Source organism: Netta rufina (assembly GCF_964035555.1).
Source record: "Netta rufina genome assembly, chromosome: 1".
Taxonomy (NCBI): Eukaryota; Metazoa; Chordata; class Aves; order Anseriformes; family Anatidae; genus Netta; species Netta rufina.
In genome coordinates this window covers 132544581-132571448 of record NC_140123.1, presented here as the reverse complement: position 1 = coordinate 132571448, position 26868 = coordinate 132544581, and the positions used below count along the sequence as shown (strand labels likewise).

The 26868-nt window shown below is 34.4% G+C and overlaps 1 protein-coding gene across 1 annotated transcript in view; it reads left to right on the top strand.

Annotated features, from left to right (window-relative positions):
- Positions 1–26178, top strand: part of ARFGAP3 (ARF GTPase activating protein 3) — a 33062-nt gene extending 6884 nt beyond the window's left edge. Inside the window, exons 4-16 of the mRNA XM_084284603.1 lie at positions 3403–3534; positions 4868–4951; positions 7118–7199; positions 7625–7684; positions 9186–9232; positions 10581–10726; positions 13518–13643; positions 14277–14402; positions 18638–18775; positions 19963–20086; positions 21132–21222; positions 24337–24458; positions 25086–26178. Of these exons, the coding sequence (XP_084140729.1) occupies positions 3403–3534; positions 4868–4951; positions 7118–7199; positions 7625–7684; positions 9186–9232; positions 10581–10726; positions 13518–13643; positions 14277–14402; positions 18638–18775; positions 19963–20086; positions 21132–21222; positions 24337–24458; positions 25086–25103 (1296 nt within the window). The 3' untranslated portion in view covers positions 25104–26178. The remainder of the gene's footprint in view (positions 1–3402; positions 3535–4867; positions 4952–7117; positions 7200–7624; positions 7685–9185; positions 9233–10580; positions 10727–13517; positions 13644–14276; positions 14403–18637; positions 18776–19962; positions 20087–21131; positions 21223–24336; positions 24459–25085) is intronic.
- The last annotated feature ends 690 nt before the right edge of the window (positions 26179–26868 follow it).

The following is a 26868-nucleotide window of genomic DNA, read 5'->3' as shown; positions in this document are numbered from 1 at the left end:
TCCATTTCTCTACTTCTTCTTGTTTTTAAGAATTCTTTTGAGTGCTGATTTCACTTTCCATACTTCTTGCAACTTTTTCATGTAGGTATAGTCTGCAAAAGTTTTTTTTCTTAGAAGTCATTAATAAAAATCACTGAAAAGACTAGACCAGATTCCTTGAAAATGCATCTAATTTAACAGCAAAACATTGATAACTGATGAAAGATGGCCTTACATCTGCTTGTAAACCTAGTTAACAAGTGTTTTCCTGTGACCTTATTTCTGTATGTAGTTCATGAACATGTCTTGCCAAAGGTCATGTCACTGCTGAAGTCAAGATATGACTTAGGCTTTAGGTACAGTTAAAGTCAAGATAAGATGTGCTACACTGTCAGAGAGAGGAAATGGCAATGTTTTGGCTAATTGATATAATCTGTTACTTTTGATTTAATTCTTTTACATACTCAAAAATAAGTTTGTTTCATAATATTTTCTTTTAAACTAAGGTTTTGTGTTGACTGCTGTATTGTCCTCAATTTCCTTTTAAAAAGACAATACTTTCTTCAGTCAGCTCCTCTGGAATCTTACCTCTTTTCCCATATGTTTTTTTCAAAGATCAACCACTGGTAGTTAAGATTGCTTCCCTAAGCTGTATTACTCTGTGTCCAAACATGTAACTTTCATAAGAAACTTCTACTTTTCTTCCAGTGCCCTGGAAACTTACCCCTTATCTTTCTTCATGTGTTTTTAGTCCTTAAACGTTGTTTAAGAAACTGTAAGTCTTGAGCTTCTTTGTGTTCCATCTCAACCAAGCTTTAATTCCATTTACAATTTCTTAATTTGCTTTCTTAATCTGCTTTCCTTGAGTCTTGTCATTGTAATATTCTCCTAAATCTTACCATCTCTGAATTTAATATTTAATGTTTTAAATATTTCAGTATTAGAATATTTTAAATATTTCCATACAAAGAACGATGAATTGAGCAAGGATCATTATTATTTATCTTCCCCTTCTGCATTTTCCAGTCAAACCATTTTCTTTGAATTAGGCATTCAGCATGTCACTGTCTCTGGTTTGCAGATCTGAGCGGTTGTGTAACTTCAGAACTAAAGTGGTGTTTTTACCCTATTTTTTCTGCCTATCCTTTCTAAGTTGTATCTTTCTGTATAATGCAGTGTCCTGGTTTCAGTTAGAACAGAATTAATTTTCTTCCTAGTAGCTGGTGGAATGCCGTGTTTTGGCTTAGGATGAGAAGAGTGCTGACAACACCCCGATGGTTTAATTGTTGCAGAGCAGTGCTTATACCAAGCCAAGGACATCTCAGCCTTTTGCTCTGTCCTGCCAACAGGCAGGTTGGGGGTGCAGTAAGAGCTGGGAGGGGACAGACCCAGGACAGGTGACCCAAACTAGCCAAAGGGGTATTCCATACCATCTGACGTCATGCTAAACAATATATAGGGGTGGCTAGCCCGGGGGGAGGGGGCCGGACTGCTCGGGGTTAGGCTGGGCATCGGTCAGCGGGTGGTGAGCAATTGCATTGTGCATCACTTGTTTGTACATATTATTATTACTTTCCTATTATCACCATTGTAACATTATTATTATTATTGTTATTATTATTTTGTTATTATTATTTTCCTGTCTTATTAAACTGTCTTTATCTCAACTCACGGGCTTCACTTTCCATTTCTCTCCCCCATCCCAGAGAGGGAGGGGGGAGGGTGAGCGAACGGCTGCGTGGTATTTAGCTGCCAGCCGGGTTAAACCACGACATGCAGTTATATGAATTTGCTCATCAAGTTTCTCTTACGCCTCTTAATAGATAAAGATCATAGTTTTAACTAATCAGAAGAGGTAGATTCTGCATTAAAAATACTTTCCTTTTTTAGCCGTAGATTTAAAGGCAATTGGTAGGAAGGAAGTGCAAGTTTTGAAAAGTACATCAGATAATTTCAGAAAGCATATTCACAGAAGATTAACAGTAAACATTTATTATTTAATTTTATGGATTTTTGTCTTTCTGCTTGGATGTCACTGTTTCCTATCATGCATTGTACCAATAGGTCTAATATACCCACATCTCTTACACCTGAAATTCATAATGACCTCTTTTGGATTACCTAGCAGGATAAACAGCTGAAACTTCAAAGACCATCTTAGTAAACTGCTTCAACATTTAAAAAGTAAAAGCAACATCTTCCTTCTAATTGCATTAAAAAACAATTTCCTTTTTGTTCCAATAAAATGCTGAATTCTATTTTTACCAACTAGTGCTTAGAAATACTCTCAGATTAATGTTTAGTATTTCTATTCTGTAATTTCCTGGTGATACTGAATCTTGAATCAGTTATGAGCTTTATAGCTGTGTATGAGATTGCTAGAAAATTTGGTGATGTGAGTTCCTTTTGCTTTCAGAATAAACACTTAAAATGATTAGAATTAGGGTTTACAAAGAAAAGCTCTGAATGTCAGCTACATAGGGGTGTGTGTGTGTATATATATATATATATATATATATTATATATACACACCTAAATGCAAATATACGCAGTCCTTTTGACACTTGTTATGTTTATAACTGTTTTTGTTGTAATTACAGAAATGTATGGTGGCTTAACTTTTATATGAAGTCTGGTACTTATGTATTAGATTTACGTTTGAGGTTATAGGCTTCAATTGTCTGGATTTGCTGACCCTATCAGAAACTTGTTTACTATGTTTTACTGTAATAGTCTATTAAGTTCTTCTGTGCAAGAACATGTGACATTATTTGCTAGTTAATTCTAGGTACTAAAAAAATGCCCAGCTTTTCCATTTCTTAATCTTTCAAACAAAGTTTTTATTTGTATGTGAATACACACATATAAATAGTGTGTGTATGTGAATATATATATATTCACATATGTATATGTGAATACACACATGTATATGTGAATACACACATGTACCTATATATAGGTACATACATATATATGTGGATATACACTTTAAGGAAGACCATTTTTATACAGCCATTTTGATCAAGCATACATTGTTCTTTCTAGCAAGCTCGAGATGAAAGCAAGTGATACCTTTTAGAATATCAGAAATGTCCTTTGAAGCACAGGTGTTGGCAGTTAGTTAACTCATCCTTTCCTTGTTACATTCAAAACTACAAATCTTTGTATATGATTGGAAGCTTGTATCTCTATGTGCTTTTGAAACATACCACTAATCTATTTTTTTTAATTTAATGTTGTTGTTTTTCATGTACATATGTTGCCATAATGGAGTTTTCTTCTTATTTTGGAAATTTACACAGACTTGATAATTTAAAATATTTAGATACAGGAGGAGAGTAGTTTGCTGCATTGCGATATATTTTTATGTTAAGTGGTATTGATTTTAAATTTGTTTCTCGTTGCATCTTGTGTTCTTCATAGTCTGCTTTTTTCCATCAACATGGATGCACAACAAGTGATACCAATGCAAAGTATAACAGTCGTGCTGCTCAACTTTACAAAGAGAAAATTAAATCTCTTGCAATGCAAGCAACAAGAAAGCATGGTACTGATGTGAGTAATGTGTGTCTTATGTAATTTAGATTTTTCAAAAACTTTCTGTTCTTTACCATCTAGAGCAATTTTAAGCTTCTAGTTAATGTGAAAGATTATCTGCCTATTGGAGGTACTGGTACACATTGCAGTGAGGTTACAAGCTGTGGAGTAAACTATTTGCAACTTTGTTGTTGTTTTTTGAAAAAAATTATTGAGGGTAGAGCTGAACCTCATATTTTGGGTTACTCAAAACACCATTTGCAGGATTTACAATAACTTACAGGAATTCTAGGCAGAAACTTCAGGTATTCTTCAAAAAGGAAACTACTTTGTTTCTCAAACGTGCTGAAAAATTGTTTGTGCTACTGTATAACAAAAACACCAGCACTTCTCTGTGAATTATATATTGTATTTATTTTTGCTTCTCTGTAACTGAATTATTCCTGAGAAGTACAGCATATAAAAACATAAAAGTGCCAATAGCATTAACTACAAAATAGTTGAGATTTAAGTGGGTTTTAATTTGAACAGATAAATGTTTTTTTCCTTTTTTCTACAAAAAAAATATATATAAAACTTGCTAGTTTTTCAAATATATATATATATGTATATATAAAACTTGCAATTTTTATATATATATATTTATATTTATATTTATATATATATAAAATATATATATGTCCTGAACATGCTGTTCTGTTAAAAATGCAGGCATGCTGTCAAAGCTTTGAAGTTAGGTTGCTGACAGGAAGAAGTTGTTAGCGAAGTACACATTATTTAGATCTGCTGAGGTGTTAAATAAGTTTGACATTGGCTCTCTTCTATATATGCAGAATGAATGTCTTGATAGTTTAATTCAATGTGTTTAAGTCCATGGCTAATTCATTTGAAGTTGATCAAATGAGTGAGAATTTTAAATAAATTAATTAAAATGTCTTGCTTTTCTTTCTTCTAATCTGTTCATCAAATACTATGAAATTTAATTATTATAATTTTGTATGGCAGATATAGTTAATGTGGTTCTCATCACTAACTTAAGAGAATATTTCTTTTTACTTACTAGACAGCTTTAGATGTAAAACAAGTTCAAGTAAAGCTCTAGTGATATTAAATTTTGACAATATTACTGCAGCAGAGCTTATACTGAGTATTTTGTTAGGAAGAAAATGGGTAATTTGAGGGAAGACATCATGAGACATTGAATCTAAAAAGGAATATTTTTAACTTGGGGGGAAAAAAAAAGTTTTAAGGTAAGTGCATTTTTTAGGATGCATTCATGCAGTTATCTGGTAAAATTAATAATCTCCCTCTCTTCCTTCTTTCCTTTCTACCTCTCCCAAAATACTTCTAGCTGTGGACAGATGGATGTGGAATGCCACCTGTGTCACCGGAGCACAAAGAGGAAGACTTTTTTGCATCCCATGTTTCTCCTAAGGTATAGATTGCCTGTATTTAATTCTTGTTTGCTTTCTGACTTCTTAAGAGAGCTGTGTGCTCTGTGATTAATTTTAAACTCTATAAGAAAATCTAACAGAGAAAGGATAAGTCAGTGAGTTAATGTTTACCTGCTTTTCCTTCTGTGGGTCTCAAAATTCTTCCTGGATGTGAACCACTTTCTAAGATGATAATTTAGAATGACCCAAATAGTAGCTAAATGTGAAATGAAGCTGTGTTTTTCTTAGGCGTGCAATTCTTGGCTCATGATTCCTGTCTTGGGAATGCCCTAATCTAAACTTAATATGTGATAACTGTTTTTTTGATGAATAAAGTTGAATGGAAAAAAATGCTATTTGTTAAGCAGGTGCTTTTTTTCTTCCTCCAGAATTTCTCCGTCCTCTTTGAAAAAGTTAAAATAACTTTCTGAAAGCTATTGCTATTTCTGGTTTTCATTTATTTGTTCTCACCTCTGCTCTGCTTTCTCAGTGCATTATAGTGACAGATGCTGTGTTTATTTCAGAGAACAGTGTTTCAGAGACTCTCTTGTGTCTTAGATTAAAAAATACCATTAAAAACAACTTCGGTAGTTGTGATCTTAAACTTGGAATAATTAAGTTACTGCTGTGCCTAGTATTCCTAAATATTTCAACAATATTAAGTGTTCTGACATGATTGCTTTCTAGTATAGTTGCAATCAGTGAATACCTACAACTAAGTATCATCATGAGGCATATTTTGGGATAGAGAAGAATGCAAAGAACTTGGCATATCATATTAGGCCTTGTGAATATTCTTCAACACTTTGTAAACATTCATTGCGTTCATTCCCCAGTCATGATGTTGTGGTGATCCATATATATCATCAATAATAAAAAGTATAAAAAATATGTGAGCTCATATCTGCGACCTGGTAAGGAACACAGTAAAAATAGCAGGTTTTTAATTGACTTTCTAATATATCTAGGGTGCTTAAGAATGGGAAAAGCTGTAATTTAAAGGAAAAAACTCCCCTCTCCTTTAGTTATTCAATTGTGACATTTTAAAATAATAACTTTTTTGTTGTTTTTGTAATGTTTCAAAAACATATTCTAAAGGAAATTTCAGCCTTTTATCAGTTTGTTTTATTTTAGGAAATTCTACTATGGTCAATATTTGAATGTCTTATAAAAATGAATTTTGACATCTTTGAACCAGGGAAAGAATATTTATGTTTTACAGTTTGGGAAGAATGCTGTATTACTCAGAAATGCTTGTTGCAAATAAAAAAATAAATTAGTTTTTGTGAGTTGTAGTCCAGTATTTTCATCAGATGATCATCTGTTCTGATAGTAGAAAAGTAAACAGTATTTGTTTGCAAAAGGCAATATGGAAGAATACTTGAAAGTGAGTTGGAAAATCATAAACTGCAGTAAGCTAGAGAGAAAGAGTTAAGCAGAGAAGTGTTGTAAATATTTTTAGGCTGAAGTATGAGAAGTAGGAACTTGTTACAAAACCCCTTGAGAAAATTTATCAATATATAATATATATAATACATATTATATATATATAATTTATATTATAAATAATAATATGTAATATCTATATATTATATATAAAATTTATAAATATATAATATATATTATATAATTTATATTATCTATAATAATATGTAATATATATTCTATTATATATAAACAATATATATATAATATAATACATAATGTAAATTTTCAAAGCAGAATTTTTGGATAGCTGCAAAAGTAGGGGATCAGAGACAAGCAGTCTGTGTGCTTCAGGGCAAGAGATTCTTTAGTATGGTTATGAGAGAGAAATATCGGGAGTTTATGAGATTGAGGTTTTAAGGAAGAGAAGCATGGACTGGCAGTGGCACAGCATAGGTGGAAAAGCTAATACTAAGTGGGTATTATTGTGAGCAGGTCACAGACTTGCCTGGTGAGGAGGATGTGTTTGAGGGTTATTTCTGAGAGAGGAATACAGGTGCTCAGCAATGCTTTTTAGTATAGGTAGACATTTCCTGTAACAGGTTTTAAACATAGAAGCTGTAGTCATAGGAATCCAATTTTAGCTAATTAGTGGTCTTTGAGCACAGTGCTCATATTTATTAGATGTATTCTATGTTGTGTGCACTTTTGATCTTTGTGGTTTGTTTTTTTTCAATGCAAAGAATACTGAATGGGTACTATCAGAGCCACAGCCAGTTTCTCTACAGCAGAAAGCTTCAGAAAATGTTCCAGAATGCTATGAAGGTATGACTGATTCTTTGTTAACAATAAGCTACATTTTCTGATAGTCTCTTTGTTTAGACTCTCTTTACCTTACTTAATAATTAAAATAACCTTATGCTAATAACTTAAGTATTTGGGGGAGGAAGGAGTTTCTAGAAGATTTTAAGTCTAGAAGTTTCTAGACTGCGTGGGACTACATATTCCTTTAATAATGTTTAATATGAATCCAAATTGGAATCTGATTCAGAAGATTTCAGATGAATCTTTGGGTGCATGCTGCTCTGTTAGTAACGGGAAAAGCTGTGACAGAAATAGCACATTGTGGTATCTGTATCGAGCAGTATCCTGAGGACAGTGAGTTGTGTTTTGGTATTTTAATTTAGATATTTTAAGCATTCAAATGAGCCTTCTGGTATTCTTAACTTTGTTACTCGTCATCCTTTCAGGTGGACTGGAACATGGACCAAGTGTTGATTACCTTAGTACATCACCAAAAGCTGCTTTAGGTAATGAGTGTAAGCAGAAGATAGCAGCCAGTATAGTGTACTTCTATATTCATACTTACTAAGAATTTAGGGAAGACATGAAATTCTTAGTTTAATAGCAGTGTGCATGAGTTACTTTTATACATCTTAATTTGTATTACAACTTCTTTTCTTAAACAGTATCCATCAGTTTTAGTCAATTGCATTCTGGTTTTATCTATCTTGTCCTAGCTGACTTGATGAATTTAAATGTTATGGGTATCAGACCTGAAATAGGTGACCAGTAATGCTTTACACCTTCCGTTATGCTGCTTCAGGTTGTGTATCTAATAGAGCGTTGTGCTGTGATTATTCTGGGGTATCCTCATTGCAGCTTTTCAATGCTTAAAGAGGGCTTATAAAAAAAAGATGGAGAACAACTTTTTACTTGGTCAGATAATGGTAGAGCAACATGGAATGGTTTTAAACTAAAAAGGTGGAGATTTACGTTAGATATTGGAAGAAATTCTTTATCATGAGGGTGGTGAGGCACTGAAACAGGTTGCTTAGAGAAGCTGGGCATGCCCCATCCATGGAGTTGTTTGAGGCCAGGCTGGATGGAGCCTTCGTCAACCTGATCTGGTGGGAGGTGTCCCTGCCCATGGCAGTGGGGTTGGAATTAGGTGATCTTTAAGGTGCCTTCCAACCTAAACCATTCTGTGATGAATGGCTTGCTATTTAAGCTAAGGAAGCACATTAGGTCCCTATTTAGATAGATTTTGCTTCCTTTTCAGAAAACTAAACATAAAAATTTAGTTTACAAATCTTGTATTTGTAATACAAAATCTCCAGTGTCCAGAATTTTAATTTACTTAACAGTGAGGAGTGTGTCATATTGCTTCATCACTGTTTTGTTTTTTTTTTATTCACTGTTTAGTTTGTTTTTTATGAGACGGAGGCAAGTGTATTGAAAAAGTGTCATTAAAAATACCAAGTTTAGGAGTTCTGTCAGATTTCATAATGAGCAGAATGTAGGTTCATTTACTGTGTTTCAGTATTTAATACAAAGCATTAAGGCTGGAACTTTCACACTTTGTGTGTTTATGATGATACAGGTATGTTTTATCTGTATCATTGCTTATTTTAAGTATAACCAATATCTTTCTATCCAGAAAATAATTTATCCTGGAAGTGGTATGGAAACAAGTGGACCTCTAGTGTGATTTATAATGGCAAGTTTGTGTACTAGTTGGTATCCACAACTGGAAACTGAGCCATAATTTTATTCCTATTAAGAATTGGCAATAGGTACCTTACCCTCAGAGTCTTTTTCCTACCTTTTCTTAGTGATATTCATCACTCTGTTCTATGTAACTCTGTTTAGTTTTTTAACCTCTTCATGTAGAAAATGTAATACTTAAGGCATTAGAAACAAAAAAAAAAATAGAAAAACTGTTTTGAGGCTGAAATTATGGAAATCCACTTTTGCAATTCTGAAATTAATGAAATTGTATGTCAAGTAATGTATGTTTAATCATTGTAGAGAATACCACCTTCATAAAAAAGAAGCCAAATCAAGTTAAGAAGGGGGTAAGTCTATATAGTTAATGCATATTTTTCTCTGTATTATAAATCACTAGAAATATGTAGATTGTAATTTGGAAATGTATTGTGTACATTAATACTAAATAGTACACATATCAGTAACAATAGATGAAAATAAAAAGCAATAGAAAATCTGTTCTATATCAAACAGCCAATGATCTGTTTCAAAATGGATCATTGTTAAGATGAATTTGTCTAATAAATTGCTATTACTCTGTAGTAGAGTACTTAAGATTAATTGGTTGTTCTCTGACCTCAGATAAATTCTAAGTGAGTTTACGTGTATACAGCACACTGAACTGTCTAGACTTCCACATGTATATCTGAGCATTTTTTTTGGTGCTGTCTGGACCTGAATAGCAGATTTGTTTAGATTGAACAGTATTATTCCTTGCTCTCACTAGAGGGCCCTAATATGCAAGAGGAATTTCATTTTTATTCTAAATGGCTTACGCAGATATGTTCCCTTACAGTACGAACATAACTGGGTTCACAAGTGCATGTACAGTTTGTGAACTCTAGTGTCAGAGACTAAAACTGTACAACTCTGTGTACATAGACCAGAGCTCTTACATGAAGCCACTAAAGTGCTAACAGATTAAGATAAAAATATTGTGAAAATTCATATTGCTGCAGTGTTGCAGATGACAAATTAAATGCATGGGAGACAGAGAACAGCAGTCTGAGGGCTTTGCCACATCTGAATCTCCATCATTGTGTTGATTCATATTTGTAGTATTCAGTTGTTTTGTTTTGTTTTGTTTTTTAAAGTAATCAATAATCAGAATGAATGTTTTCCTGTATTGAAGTAATGAGCTAGAAGTAGAATTGTTTTAAAAGAACCAGCACAAAACTGTAACCTCTCAGATGACGTATTTATCTAAAAATATTTACTGTGCTTTGTCACGTGCAAAAGCTAATCATTGTGTGTTGTGAGTTTTGCATACACGTATGTAATAAATTTGTATATTGCTGTACTACCTTAAATCATTAAATACTTGTGTAACATTTATTAAAAATATGAATAAATCCTTAATAGTAAGATAAGAGACTAGCACTGGCCGGTGAGAACTAATATAATAAATAAGAAAAAAAAAATTGTTGCCACTTCTAAGTATAAATTGTGATTTAAGTGAATGAGAAACAAATGGTTCAGTTGCCACAAATTTGATTATGTTACTATACAACATAATCATTATTAAAGTTGTGCCGTATACTCCCTAACGGTATGTAGTATTTGCTATTGCTTTCAAAGTTGACTCTTAAATCATTTGAGGTGATTATCTCAGTTATAATGTTGGGACTTCTGTTTTTTGTTTTCTAATAAATCAAGCTTGGAGCCAAAAAAGGTGGTTTGGGGGCACAAAAAGTCAGCAGTCAAAGCTTTAATGAGATTGAAAAACAAGCACAAGCTGTAGATAAAATGAAGGAACAACAGGATCTTCATAGCAGTAAGCAAACTGGGAAGGAAGAGCCACTGTAAGTATGAATTGTATGTACAGCAGTAAACCATGATGCCTAATTTCACGTTAATGAAGTAATTGTCAACATTTTAAATGAAATGTTACCATAGACTAGTTAATGCAAATAAAACTTCAATTCTTGCTTAATAATCTTGCTTAATAAAAATCCCCAAACGCGGATGAGGTGGGCCAAAAAGTAATCGCTCTATTTCTGCCCTCCCCCCTCCCTGTTAGGTATATGTTTCTACAGTTGCTCTTTTACTGCAGAAATAACCTTAATGTTATTTCTATTTAAAGCAGAAAATAAGGAGACATTCCACTGATACATATGAATAATGTAAAATAAATGATAAAATATGCTAAGATTAATACCACAGAAGGTTTTTCTTCTTGAACTTTTCCAGTCTCTCTAAGAGCTCAGGAAACATGCAAGTACTCAGTTTTATTAATATACGTTGGGTAAGAGTTTCACTGCTGAAAGCAGATGGTAGTTTAAGTATGACTAGAAGTGTCTGCTCAAGTTTCTACTCTTTTATACTGGAGCCGCTTTCACCCTTTGAATGCTTTTGTTGGTGTCCTCAAATCTGTTAGTCCATTCTCAGTAAATACTCAGGGTATGGTTCTTTGTTCTCGTCATTCTATTTCTCTGCTACATGTTTTTGGTTTCTAGTGTTATCATAGTTGTCATCAAAATTAGATCATTAAAGAGTTGGTTATATACTCTTTTACTGTTGTAAATTTTATCATCCTCTCTTAAGTGCTAACGTATATTTTTTATAACCTATTAAAGACATTTCTGAATTTAAATGTAATTATAGAATTACAGGATCACTTGGAACTCATGGTACCAAGTTTTTAGGCCTGCTACTTTTGACCACGTTACGTGTCCTCTGCAGAAACGGATGTTTTCGGTGCATCAGAACTATTAAATGCAAAGAAATCGGTAATTTTTCGGAGTACTTTTACCACAGAAATTGCATTTCTCACCGATTGCCAAACCTGAACATGCTGCTAAATTAAAAAAAAAAAAAAAAAAAAGTATCGTTCATGAGTTATGATTTTTCATAAGTTTTCATCAGTTAAGAGATTTTTGATATTCATAAAATAGATTTCATAAAACAGGCTGCAAATCATTTTACTTAAAGTGCTGGGTAAATTTCCTTCAGTAGCAGCTTTGAGCTGAGCTTTAGAAAACATTTTTAGCTTTCTCTGTAAGAGTTGGTCTTAAACTGTAATAATTGGTTAAAATCTTCTCTGGAAATATTCTGTGATTTGAAGATGTATTTTTCTGTTTTTTTTTTTTGTTGTTGTTGTTTGTTTGTTTGTTTTTTAATTTATTTCAAAAAACTTTCAGTGGATGACTGACTTTTATTGTAAGCATCTGAATGTCAGACAATGAACTTTTGGTTCCCAAGTTCTAAGTTCTAGAACCCAAGTTCTAGGTCCCTCTAAACACACCAATTAGAGGATATCCAATCATCACATGATTGAGATCACTCTCCTTTTTGAAACGCCTCTTCAGTGGAGGAGCGATGTCCCACTCCTTACAGGAGGATGGTACCTACATCCCTATCCGTTAAGGAAGATGACCAAATGCTGTGCCCTTCTTGTCCTAACTGGTTCAGAAACACACCCCTGCCTTGCAGGAGAGTGCACTAACCATCAGGGTGTGAACTTTGGTAGGGGCATCTTGTACTCTTGTTTAAAGTTAGGTATGGATGGGGCCAGAAGAAGAGCAAGCCAGGAGAAGCCTGTGTTGGTAATCAAATGGTTAGGACACACACTAGAAGAAAATACTCTTTGGTCCAAAACTTTATTTTCATTCCTGCTTCTGTACAAAATGGATGGAAAGTTACAAGGGAAATGTCTTGTTTTCAGTCTTATGTACTTCTCATCTACTGAAGAGCATGAGGTCTACAAGCAGCATCTAAATCTTGTTTACCATGATTCTAATAATGTTAATTGCACTTTTTACCAGCCACAGTCTGTGAATTAAATATTGCCGTATTCCTCGTTAAAATTACTATTTGTATCCCTTTTAACCTACCAAATTAAATTTTAAGCAGTGTTTCTACAATTCTGTAATCAGGATTAAAAATCTCTGTGTCTCCTACATTGGTACTGCTGGAAAATAATAATTAAGATATTGTCTGAGATATAGGAAGGCCTATGGCATCTCTGAGCATTTACTATATTTGAATTAGGAGGATGTTTCAGGTGACAGAATGTGTTGCTAGCTGTGCAGAAAATAGTAAGTTGTGAATGCTTCAAAGGTTTTATAATACAGATTGTCATATCAAATATTTGATTTTGTAGGTACAAAGATTCTCTTCCCCTCTTCTGAGACACTTTTTCTGGGACAGAGGGGAGCAGTATTGATTAAAAGAAAGCATAGTCTACTCCTAGTAAATATCACTCAAGTATATGTAACACATGACAAAACCATTAGGAGTAGGGGTGGAGATGTAGCGAGGCCAAGGAGTGAATTAGAGGAACACATTACTAATATTGTATTATGGATGACACAGTATTGTAGTATATCAGAACTGGGTAATTTTGATGATCATTTGGTAGCACATAAAACTATGACAGTGGGGGGAAAAAACACAAAACTTTTAGGTTGACTTAATAGCGATGCAAAACCATGTCTTGAACTGTAATAGTACGTTTTATTTTGAAAAACGAAAACAAAGCAAGCAAAAACAAACAATGTGCTCCTATTAATAATGAATATTTTCAGTAAACATAGAAAACAAAATACAGTGCTACATTAGATACTAGTTTTCTACTAATATGTTTTGTTCTAGTGTATCATCTTTACGATTGGCCTACAGAGATCTAGATATTAAAACAAAAGAAAAAAAGCTAAATCTATCTGGTAGGAAGAAAAATGAATTCGAGAGGCTTGGCATGGGATTTGGCAGCAACAGAAGGTATGTGAAGTTCTATTAACTATTTAAGATGCTCTTTGGTTTTATGCAGATATTCTTGATTTTGACTGGGAATTGAAAAAGTATACAGAAGTGTGAAGTGTTATGGAAACTTAATCATCAAAGATTCAAGTATTTGTTAGGGAAGAGGACAGGAGTGCTTCTGATAGATTTCAGTTTTAACCTGCCAGACAGGTACTAACTTAGATCGCAGATGTATGTAGATTTTTTGCTTCTGTTAGCTGACTATGAAAAAGGTAGCTGGAATGTTTTTAATGAACAGTGCAGACATAAGTGTAGCTTATCTACTACTTATCTACTATAAGCCAAAACTCTGAAAAATCACATGATTGTTTAACTGTTGTTGGAAATAGTGTGTGTGTTCAGAAGTCTTGTCACTGCTTCAGAGAGCTATAGCTGAGCTTTCCAGGGTTTTTTCTTTTCTTTAAAATTCCACTCTTTCTTAGATGTTTGCATTTAAAAAAAAAAAAAAAAAAAAAAAAAAGCTTTTAAAACACTGTAAGAGCTTTGGCATTGTCATCAGGCTTCAGAAACTAGGTTAGGCCTTTCATTTTTATTTTTTTAGGGTGTAGACTTTGTCATCTCTTTACATACTTATTTTCTTCCTGTCCCCAGTGGTATTTCTCACTCAGTCGTCTCAGATATGCAGACAATAGAACAGGAAACACCAACAATTGCAAAAACGAAGAAAAAGTACGCTGATGAGGTAGAAGACTCTTATATCGCTTCGTCTAGTTCAAGGTAATACATCAGCTTTTTGTTTTGGGTGAGACAGAAGTATATGCAAGTTATATATTCAAATCTGTGCAATATATTTGAAACAGGATAAAACCAGAAGGCAATTCCACAGGTCTACATACATATTATATTTTCAGGTTACATCTGAATCAGGAAAGTTGTGAAATAGTTGATGTTATTCTATGATTATCTCAATGACATGAATGTATTTAGAATCACAGAATCATAAAATGGCTTGGGTTGGAAGGGACCTTAAAGACCAGCTGGTTCCAAGGCCCCTGCCATGGGCAGGGGCACCACCCACCACACCAGGTTGCTCAAAGCCCCATCCAACCTGGCCTTGAACACCTCCAAGGATGGGGCATCCACAGCTTCTCTGGGCAACCTGCTCCAGTGCTTCACCACCTTCTGAGTGAAGAATTTCTTCCCAATATCTAATCTAAATCTACTCTCCTTTAGTTTAAAGTCATTACCTCTTGTCCTGTCAGAACACTGCCTGATAAAGAGTCCCTCCACATCTTTCCTGTTGGCCCCCTTTAAATACTGGAATGCTTCTATAAGGTCTCCAGGCTCAATAACCCCAACTTTCTCAGCCTGTCTTCGTAGGAGAGGTGCAGCAGTCCCTCAGATCATAGTTGTTGCCTTCCTCTGGACCCTCTCTAACAGGTCTGTGTCTTTCTTATGTTGGGGACCCCAGAGCTGATTACAGTATTTCTAGATGGGGTCTGAGAGAGTAGAGGAAAGTGAAAGAATCACCTCCCTAGATGTACTAGCTACACTTTTGATGCAGCCCAGAGTAGGGTTAGCTTTCAGCGCTGCAAGCTCACATTGCTGGCTCGTTCAGTTTTTCATCTACCAATACCCCCAAGTCCTTCTCTGTAGGGCTGCTCTCTATCTGCTCATCATCTGGTCTGTATTCATGTTTGGAATTGCCCTGACCCAGGTGCAGGTCCTTGCACTTGTCCTCATTGAACTTCATGAGGTTTGTATGGGTGTACCTCTCAAGCCTGTCAAGATCCCTCTGGATGGCATCTCTTCCATTCAATATTAGGAAAAGGAGACACTTGTTCTGAGAAACTGCACCTTGAGTACTATGTTCCGCACCTGGAGTACTGTGTTCAGTTTTGGGCCCCTTGCTACAAGAAGGACATTGAGGTGCTCGAGCGAGTCCAGAGAAGGGCGAGAAGCTGGTGAGGGGTATGGAGAACAAGTCCTACAAGGAGCGGCTGAGGGAGCTGGGGTTGTTCAGCCTGGAGAAGAGGAGGCTCAGGGGCGACATTATTGCTCTTTATAAGTACATTAAAGGAGGCTGTAGTGAGGTGGGGGTTGGTCTATTCTCCCATGTGCCTGGTGACAGGATGAGGGGGAATGGGCTAAAGTTGTGCCAGGGGTATTTTAGGTTGGATATTAGGAAGAACTTCTTTACTGAGAGGGTTGTTAGGCATTGGAATGGGCTGCCCAGGGAAGTGGTGGAATCACCATCCCTGGAGATCTTTAAAAGATGTTTAGATGTTGAACTTAGCGATATGGTTTAGTGGAGGACTTGTTAGTGTTAGGTCAAAGGTTGGACTCGATGATCTTGAGGTCTCTTCCAACTTAGACAATTCTGTGATTCTGTGAAAATAGTCTGAATTATTTGCTATTTGTGTTTTGTCTAATTCACTGTCCAGGACTGTACTATGTAAAAAGCATTGGTATATCAGCCTTCATTGGCCATATCAGGGAATCTAGTGTATTTTTTGACATAATGACTTCTGTTTTTTTTTTTTCATTTCTTTTCTGGCACTTTGATGTGTCTTCAGTGTTGAGTTTAAAATTAAACAAGTATCAGTCTGATGCTAGATTTATTGCTGTCTGCATCATTCTATTACCTAGACGCATGCCAAATACAAAAGCATAAATCTTAATATGTAAGATGAATTGTGTAGATGTCTGTAGTCTTATTTTGTAGACTTTGTCTTTAAATATAAAATTTATGCAAAAACTTAGGCAATTTTTTTTCTGTCAGAGCACAAATGCAATGCAAATTATGAAATACTGATGTTGGGAAGGAGACAGAAGAGTGCCTACAGGCATTAATTGGGATGAAACAGCTGTTTCTGGACAGATAGAAACAGGTGGTGCTTTTGTAAACTATGTTTTCTTGGATTGCTGCCAAAGAAACATGGAAAATTGTACCTAATTACTTTAGATAGGCAAATAGAAACATGGAGGCTTTTATGTCATTACTTGGTTGTGTAATCACTAATGACAGAATTGCAAATATACCAAGTAAACTAGCAGCAGACTTCTAAAATAGAAATGTATCATCTCAGTGTTCCCCTGTTTATACCTTGAAAAGAACTGCTACTGCTCTCAAATGATTTGTAAGTCTAGTAGCAGACGAATTATGGAAGAGGTTTTTTTAATTTGTTTCAGATCAATAATTAGAAGATAAATTCACCTAGCTGTTCCTGACTCTTGCTCTTCTAGTTGTAGCAGCACTATTATCTAACGGATTTGATGCACACTTCCATTATCTTTAAATAAAGTAATATTGTTGGACTTGGTAAGGTTTATAGGGTGGTTATTGTCTTTTCTTCCAAGCTGTAACTTTGAAATAGAGGCAAAGTAACTTTAGTATCATGTTAGTATATACCAAAAAGCAAATAATCATGCTGGATGCTAGAGTACTGATACATATCTGTAACTGTCTAAATGTTTAAATATATAGAATCAGAATTATTTAGGTTGGAAAAGACTTTCAAGATCATCAAGTGTAACCATCGGATTCAACTGACAAGTCCCATCACTGAACGATGTCTCTTACTGCCATGTCCACAGGGATGGTGATTTTGCCACTTCCCTGGGTAGCCCATTCCAATGCTTGATCACTCTTCCTGTGAAGAAATCCTTCCTATTGTCCAATCTAAACCTCCCTTGATGTAACTTGAGTGTGTTTCCTTTTTTTGTGTGTGTACTATGTTTTAAAAAAAGTTTATTAACATAACAATGTAACATTTTATTTTTTATTACATGCTGCTTTTTTTTTTCCCCTCCATGAATACTGAAGAAGTCTTCTGTAAATTTAGGAAAATCTGAAAAGGAAAGATGGAGAGCATAAGCCATTTTATTCAAATCAGGTCTTGTAGCCCTCTCTCCATCCTGTGGTTTTGATGGTAATTGTGAGATTAGATTACTTCACATCCTACCCCACCTCACCACTTGCTTGTAATCCTGCATCCATACGGAACTCCTGAAAATTGCTGTTGCTTGTTGGTAGGCAAGAATAACAGCCTTGCTACGTAATGGCTTCCTCACAGATTTTTATACTATGCTTCTACATTATGCTACCAAAGGAACATAGGACAAGCTGAGCAGTCAGGCAAAAGAAAATGACCCTGGTTGTAAGAAAGCATATAGCACCTTGCCATATTTCTAAGCTGTTATAAGAGAGATTGTCAGCTGAGATAAGCACTTTAGAAGACAGAACTACTTTTTGATGCTGTACCACTTTAGTCTGGGAGTTTCTCCCTTCCTTTTGTTTATTTTACACGTCGTGTTGCAGTGAAAACAACCTAAGCTCACAGGAGCAGGAGAAGATTTAATTGGTGTAATGACTTAGTATCAGCTTATATCTGTGACTCTTCCTTCAGATTTTCCACCTGTATCCAAAAGGTGGAGAGCGTAAAAAGCCTCTCTTAGCGGAAAAAAATCCCTTCAAGAACCTACTGCAGGTAACATCCACTCTGTGGGGTGGTAAGATTGTGAAATGAAGATTGCATTGCAGTGAGTCTCCTTTGCTCAAAGCACTAAATATACTCCCCTTTGTCTGTTGGGAAAGAAGAGGAGAGATTCTTTTTGCAGAAGTTCATTCCAGATCTCTGTCTTTACATGTACAGTGACAGGAGATGGCAAATGAAAATTGTGTTGTCTTTTTTCATAGCTGATACCTTGTTGTCACAATGTGAAAACCTTGTTCACAGGGTCTATCATGAAGTTTTCTCAGGGTTGCTCTTAAATCAAGCAGCTGTCCTGACAATGTTTTTCCCAGTGCTTTGCCTGACACTAAAGAAGATGTAATATTTCAAAGTAATGAGAACTTTGCCGTGCTTTCTTTGATGGGATAAGACCTTTTGGGCAGTCCGCTGCATATTCATGACCATATCCAGCCTGAAGAAAGGTTGAACTTTCCAGTTGGTTAAATATAGATAAGAGTTCCTGCTATTTCAATATTTTTTTTTCTTCTTTTATTTTAGGTACTGTGATTCTTCAGATTTGAAAAGCAGCACTTTCTCTAAATGGGATGACAATTCAGATTCTTTTTGGAAGAAAGAAAATAATAGTGGAGAAGTTGATGTAATGCTAACTTCAAAAAGTACAGGATTTTCAGACAGGTATGCCAAGATAGATGATTTCTGTATAGAAAGTCCAAGGACGTTAATAGAATTTGAATCCTGGTCAGAGTAGTGGGATTTTTTTTTCAGACTAGAGTGAGAATTTGGTCATAGCTTTGATCAGCAGGCAAGAAACTTACTTCCTAGCTGATTTTTTTTTTGTAAGCTGACTTTCCTGTTCATTTTCTTACATATAAACACTGTTTTGCTTATTGCTGTGCAGTGTATCTGCTGGAGGCAATTTCCAAAATTTTTTTCAGCAAAAGAAATAGCAGATAAAAGATATTTGAGGTTCTCTCCATATTTGTACTGCTTTGAGAATTTGCTTTCTTTACTTGCTTTGTTTGTTGTCTGATGAACTAAGTAGAATCCAGTTACCAAATGAATGAAACTGTAGGGTACTCAGCTCTCAGGATTAGGATATTGGGTATGCATGCAAACAGCAGGTCTACTTGTGATGATAAAAGACGAATGTGTTTCTTCTAGTGACAACGGTGTTTTTATCTTTGTAATGAGCTGGAAGAATGTAAGAATATGGGGTTTTGCATACTTCCCTGTCTTATTTGCCTCTGTTCTTATTTAAAAGGGTATTCTTCATTTACCTGTACGCTTCAGTACAAATTTTTACTACAAACATCCTCTACTGTTTTCTAAAGATTTGACCAGTAATACATGCAGCACAAAATTGGTGTTGATGTCCATAGTGCTATTACTTCCTTATTTGAGCATGTTTGTTAAAAAATAAATAAATTATTGAACATGCATGTTTGTTTAGATAGAAGGAAATGATACTTCAGAGGATGCTGAACATTTGTACTGTTAGGTTTCAATACGAATTCTGCTTTGGGGTGTTTTTTTTTTGAAGCTTTGTAGGAATATTCTACTCTAGTTGATATAATTTTGGCTTGCTTTTTAAATGAACTCTAAAAATAAAGATACAGGATTAACAAATTTTAAGTACTGTATGTTCATTGTCTTGTAAAACTGTCACTGAAATTTTATTTCCTCCATATAGGATAAATTATCTGAATTTCTTTGTCTTATCTTCATACTGATCTAATTTCAACTTCAAAAAAAAAATCCCAAAGGCTTCACAAAACGAAGATGATAGTAGAAAAAATTCTTGATTTTTTTGCATTGTTGTGATATAAATGTTACACTGGTAATGTGGGTTATTTTTTTCTTAGGCCTGCATCTTGTCGTAAGCCTGAATATGAGCCATCTTTAAGCACAGATGAGGCACAAAAAAAATTTGGCAATGTAAAAGCAATTTCATCAGACATGTATTTCGGAAGACAAGATCATGCTGATGTAAGTAGAAAGCAATTATAAATATTTGTGAATGGGAAAATATTCTTTGGCTTTAGAGTATTGTGTAAAGTAGTAGCCAATAAATGCTACAAACTTACTATTTTTACAGATTTTAAGAATTTTATCTGCATATTTGTTTGATGGAAATGTACCAGTCTGCAATAACTGATAGTTCAGTATGTCCTTTCAAGGAGTTAGGGCTGCTGGTAGAACCTTACCTCCAACATCATTCTTCTCTGATAGAGGTGGTAGGTTATGATTGAGTAATCTTTTTTTTTTTTTTTTTTTTTTTTTTTTTTTTTTTGAAAGAAACAGTCTGATTTTGGACAAAGGGTTACTTCTTCCATTCTAAATAACTAAACTGATGCAAACAAACTATTGATAGAAGTAGCTGTCCCCTATGTATTTAAGTGGAAACATTATTACTACTGTAAGACAAATTAAGCAAATCGTTCAGCAAATGGCATGTAATTGGATCAGCCTGGAAATAAAAAAAAAAGCATAAATATTATTTAGAATTTTGAAGGCAAGGGATCGCTTAAAAAAATCTATTTTCAATGAAAAAAACTCACAATATAAACAGTGATGTAAAAAAAATATAATTACTAAGAACTTGCAAAAAGTTTATGTAAAGGTATCATGTGATTAGAAAAGTTAACATGATGCTAAAATGGTGTGGTTTTCCCTAACCCTACCTAGCCACTATTTCACATTTTTTGTTGTTGTTTTTAATGGTTGAATTGTGCATTATTCTCTGCATAGTCATCAACAGCTGGTTTTAGGGGAGCTAATAGTGAATGGGCCTCTTGGTGTTGCAATGGTAAATGCCACATCATTTGATGCATTCAAAAATGAGTTGAGAGGACAAGCTCATGCTGCATAAGTTATGTGAAAACTAATCGTAACAGCTTTCAGAATGGTCAACTTCAGATGGATTTGTGTATTTTAAAACTGAATCTGTAATCTCATTGTTAATTATCTGACATAAACTCAAAAGATTGAAACATATCATTACAATACTTTTTTCTTCTCAATTCTTTTCTAGTATGAAGCTAGGGCACGCCTAGAAAGACTTTCTGGAAGTTCCTCTATAAGTTCAGCTGACTTGTTTGAAGATCAGAAAAAACAACCAGCTGGTACGTATTTAACAGAGAGACTCTAGCGTGCTGTGGGATACACTCCAGTACTCTGCCTCTAGTCACAGTATCAAAAGTTATCTGTTTCTGTAACATTACATTTATGTAAGATAATACCTAAATTCACTATCAGGTAGTCTTAATAAGTTACCATAAGGAACATAAGTGTATGTACATTTGTGTGAAAATAGCTGCAATAATTTTATTGAATCTAAGAGGATCTTTATTGAAATGTTAGATAAAAATATTGGCTAGTAGAGAAATAACTCCTGTTACTAGTTATTTAAGCTGGATTTTAGTCAATTTATTTAAAAAAACAAAACACCGTTCAAAAAAAAAAAAAAAAGGCAAGGAGAAGAGGAAACAAAGCAGAACTTGCAGCAATTTTCTTAATCTAGTTGAAAGCATATTTGCAGCATGGTGTCATACCTGTGCTTTAAGAAAAGGTGTAGGGGAAAAAAGAAACGTTTCATTCTGAATTTGTAAACTATAATATTTTCAGTACTATATGTCTAAATATTAGATAGTAGTACTTCCTTTTTATTTTTTACATATACATTATTTTATATGGAATTATATTTTTGTTACAATTTGTGTAGTCTGTGTGGGGTTTTTACACAGTAGTTAATAATAGACTGGGAAAAGGTAAATACAACTTAAATATGGGGCAAATTGTGTTAGTGTTTTAGATATATATTTTTTTATCAGGTTAAGCTCAAGTAGAATTTCAACTATACTGTGTCATTTCAAAACAGGCTGTAAATATCCTTACTCAGAATGTGGAATTTGAGGCTTCTGTAGCATATATGTGTATATATGCTGTACATACGTATGTATATATAGGAATGAGCCTTTCTATGTGCACATGATAAAATTCTGACCATATTCTGAATAAGGGTACTTATATAAAGCTTAATATGTGCACACATTTTTTCACTACTGACCAACTGGAAAGTCTCTTAGGGCTTGGGGAATACGAAGATATATAAAGGAATTAAAAATATTTTCCTATGTTTGAAGGTAAGTTACTGTGACTGGCAACCATGTTACATAGTCCAACAGTAAATTTGAAGTAATATTACAAAGACCAAACTCTGAGTAAATTTCCTGGGCTGTTACTTGTCTGAAATGATAGCCAGTAAATAATACACCAGGAATTACTAGTTCTTGTGTTTTAAGTTCACATTCTATTCAGGCTATAGAATTTGCCTTTCCTGCGTGTTTTTCCTGTTACAACCCCTGTATTTTTTTATGATGACCATTCTTTGAGAAATTTTACTGCACTGATAGCTTGTCTGGTGTCGAATTAATGCCAAGGCCATCATCAGTTCCATAAAATGAACGTAATCAGGAGACCAGTGGTTGGCAACAAATACGCTGCTGTAATTCTGGAGTCCTTGTCAGTGTAAAATGTCCTTTGAAACTGAAGTTGTTTTCATGAGATTTTACATTGGAACAGTTTCAGGGTGTCTGCCCTTATTTGGAATGCTATAGGATCTATTTACCAAAATGAGAAAACTGCAAGAAAAAGCCTTTTTTTTTTTTTTTTTTTTAATGTATTGCTTATGAAAGATGGCATGTCAGATAGCTAACTTCTAGATGCTGATTTTGAAGGAAATCACAAGAAAAGTTGTTTTCCTATATAATTTACAAGAAGTTTTTCAGATAACTGTACAAAACCAGAAACAGGAGAAAATTCATTTGTTTGAGAAAAGAGTAGAGCTTTACCCAGCTTACTTATATCTGTTTTTTTTTTTTTAATTATTATTTCTATTATTTGTACTTTAATTGCAAAAATGCTGAAGCATTTATTAAATGGAATGGATCATAAGAAAGTCAAAATTACAATTCAGAAATAGGGATACCTCCTTAATAATGAGGCTTTGAATAATAATTTTGAAAAGAATCTATGGACAAGTGTGCCCATCCTACTAGCTGCTTTAGAGAATGGGGTGGGAAGCTCACTGACAACAGTGTGTCTTTCACTATGAACCATCCATTTAGTTTACTCAAATCACTCTAGCCACAGTAATGTCTGTTTCAGCCTGATGTTAACTTAAATTGCAATGAGAAGTGGAGCTGCAGGTCTCCCTTGGAGGGAAAAAGAAAAGGAAAAAAATGAAAAAAGGCAGTCAGTGTATAGTAATGCTGTCAAAAGGAGTTACAATTCAGAAGAGCGCAGTGTCTGTGGTTGGATGAGCTTGTGTGCAGTTTGATAACTGTGTCACTTACAAGAAGTGTTCTGGCTGATCATGACTACCAGTTGACTGCATGCCTAAATTAGGGCTACAGATTGCAGTCTCTGTTTTGAACATGTTCTGCTTTGGTATGCTTCCTATCAGGAACTTCATTTATTTCCAAGATGATAGTTCTGCAGTACTCTTTCACTGCCATTTGTGTTCTTTACAGCATCAGGCATTTAGCGTATTTCCAAATAGTTGGCAGTATTCAGGCATGCCAGTAATTCTTTTCACTATTGAGTGGTTGATTGTAATTGTTAGTATGTTAATACTTACAATGCAGTTAGTTTTGAAACACCTTTGCCATCTGTCATTTTTGGGCCTGTACTTCTTATAATAGCAGTAGAAGTAGTACCTCACTGGCCAAAAACCTACATTGTTTTAAGGAAGGGTGGATTGCCAGATTTGTTTTGGAGTCTTAATCGTGCTATGTAAATGACCTTGACTATAATTCTATGGAATTTTCCGAGCCTTTGATGTAGTAATGCAAAATATGTGTGTATGTACAGCAAGCAAATGACCATATGCACACAAATAGGGTTCATTACTTTAGCTACCAGTAAAATGCGTTCATGTTTAAATTGCAACATAAGAACAGCTATTGAAGATACAAGACAAATGTCATTGCAGCAGGTTGAAAATGCAGAGTAAATCATCTATTATCCGAACATAATTTGCTCAGCTGGGAATAAGAAGTGTAGAAAATGACAGGGTGGGTAGAAATATGAGGAAAAAAAAAAAAAGCAAAATGGATTTAAGAAATGTGAGATTTAGGCCTACTGTTTTTATAGTGATTATCTTCATGGGGGTAAAAAAAAGAGACTGCTTTTTACAGAAAGTTTTCTTTTTGTCTTCATGTGTATTCTTCCTTTAGGAAGCTACAATATTACGAATGTCTTGCCTTCAGCTCCTGATATAGCGCAATTTAAACAAGGAGTGAAATCAGTGGCTGGAAAACTTTCTGTACTTGCTAATGGAGTCATGACATCTATACAGGTTAGTGAAAAATAATATGATTTATTATACATCAGTTAAATTATTTTTATAGGGATTTAGTGTCATAGATCTTCCTAATGATTCACTGGCAGGAAAAGAATTAATTTGGTTTTGAGTTTTATAGACCTGTTATGATAGACAGTAGATCTTTATCTTTTTAAAAGTAAATCTGGAGCTGATAGCGCACCTTTCTTAGAATATCTTTTTGTTTTTTCCTTACCAAGTTTTTTTTCTTAGAATCCAAACAGAAAATCTAGCATGGGAAGTTACTTGCTCTCATCTTCTTGTTATAGTTCCTAGCTCTTGTATTGGTTCTTGAACTGATTTGACAGTAATACCTTAGATCCATATTTGTGCACACAATTAATACATCCTGTTCTAAATAGTGTAAAGCTTGCCTCCAGTTTACATTTCCCATATGAGGGAAGTGGGAGCTCTTGTATATTTGAAAGCGAGGCTGATTATCCCTATTAAAAGTTGAGCTTTAAGCTCCAGTTTTTTGAAGCAATGGTCAGTTTTTGTAAAGACTTCAATAATTAAGCTACTATTTATTGTACAAATATAAACTGATTTCTTTCAATGGAAACAATATTCATGCCTGTTTTTTGTTTGTTTTTGCTTTTCTAGGATCGATATGGCTCATAACATCTTGTATATCAATTAAGTACACTAAAGAAGAATTTCATTTTGGATACACAAGTAATCACACTGCTGATTTGAATGAAGGTTGCCTTAAGATTGTTGATATTTTCAATTGTTCCAGCATATTTGTTGTGGAGCTTTCTGTCTCGGCCTCTTTTTACTGTTATTTCATCTTTACAGAGCAGAAATCTTGTAGAAACTTGTTACATTGAATATGCTTTTTTTTTTTCTCCCTGTTACAGTCTTGTATTTCTCTTAGTGACCTTAATGATGTTGGGATCTGTCTTTTATTACTGTTCTTGGCTGTGAGGCAGGGAAGAGAAAGAAGGATGAACGTGTGCTTTGAAAATGAGACTTTGTAATAGAAACCTCTGTGCAGTTGCATCCTTAGTTGCCAGACATAACTTGTCTTCTGTCTTATGAAATGCGGAGAAAATTTAGATTAAGCATATGCTGAGATGGTGTTTAGTGGACTGTAGCAAAACATAGAATTAAATTAAACCTATGCTTTTCAGGAGGAAAAAGCTCTTGCAGTCGTAAATTGATGTGCATTAAAATGATGGGGACTTAGTGTTTTAAAACAATATTCCTACTAAAAAATGTTATGTTTAATGTGAAGTATAAAGGAGAAAAGATATCTGATATATTGAATAATAGATTTCATCTTGTCATGGGAACAATCTATTTATTCCTAGTTGTGAAAGTTTTTAAAAAATTGCAATATAGAATCCTTAAGTGCTTTAAAAAATAATCTGTATTGTGTACGAATTGGAAAAAAAAAATAAAGAAAATATATAAAGGGCCTAATATAAAGTAGTTAGTAAAATACTTGTTAAAATGTTTAGAACAATCTTAGTTTTTTGATAAATTATGAAGTATCGAATGAGAAAATCTAGTGGGGCTGTGTTTTAGACAGTCTAGAATTTTTGTTGATGACATCTTGTATAAAATAATTAGACCTTAAAGAAAAATCCTCACAACCAAGAATGAGGTCAAGCTAATTCTGTTCTGTAACTTTATTTCTTAATTCAAATTTGTAAACTGATGATATCTAATAAAAACAATTGATATAAACCGATTTTTTAATTAAATTTATATGTGCAGATGCCAGTCTCCAGCTTTCTAAATACTGCCATCTGTATTCTGTCTGTACAATGATCTGGTAAAATTAGCCTTTAATTTCAATTAGTGAAACTAGCTTTCTTATTAAATTGCTATCATGGTTTAGAAATCAAAGCACTAAGAGTGGGATAGAAAAGCAAGCTACTGTATTGAAATACTATGTGGAAATACAGTTCACATAGTATAGCTGTATTTCTTTTTTTGCGCTTCTTATAACTAACTCTCGCTTCTGGTAACTTTCTCTTGTGTCTTTTCATAGAATCATAATATATCCTGAGTTGGAAGAGACCAGCAAGGGTCATGGAGTCAATCTCCTGGCTCCACACAGGACCACCCAAAACCAGACCCTGTGTCTGAGAGTGTTGTCCAAATGCTTCTTGAACTCCGGCAGGCTCGGTGCTGTGACTGCTGCCCTGGAGAGCCTGTCCCAGTGCCTCTGGGTGCAGAACCTTTTCCTAACACCCAGCCTGACCCTCCCCTGTCGTGAGGGAGCTGCAGGCCACCATGAGGCTTCCCCCTCAGTTTTCTCTGGGTTGAACAAACAAAGCGTCCTCAGATGCTTCTCACATGTCTTCCCCTCTAGACCCTTCTCTATCTTTGTAGCCCTCCTTCAGACACTCTAACAGTTTGTGTCCTTCTTACATTG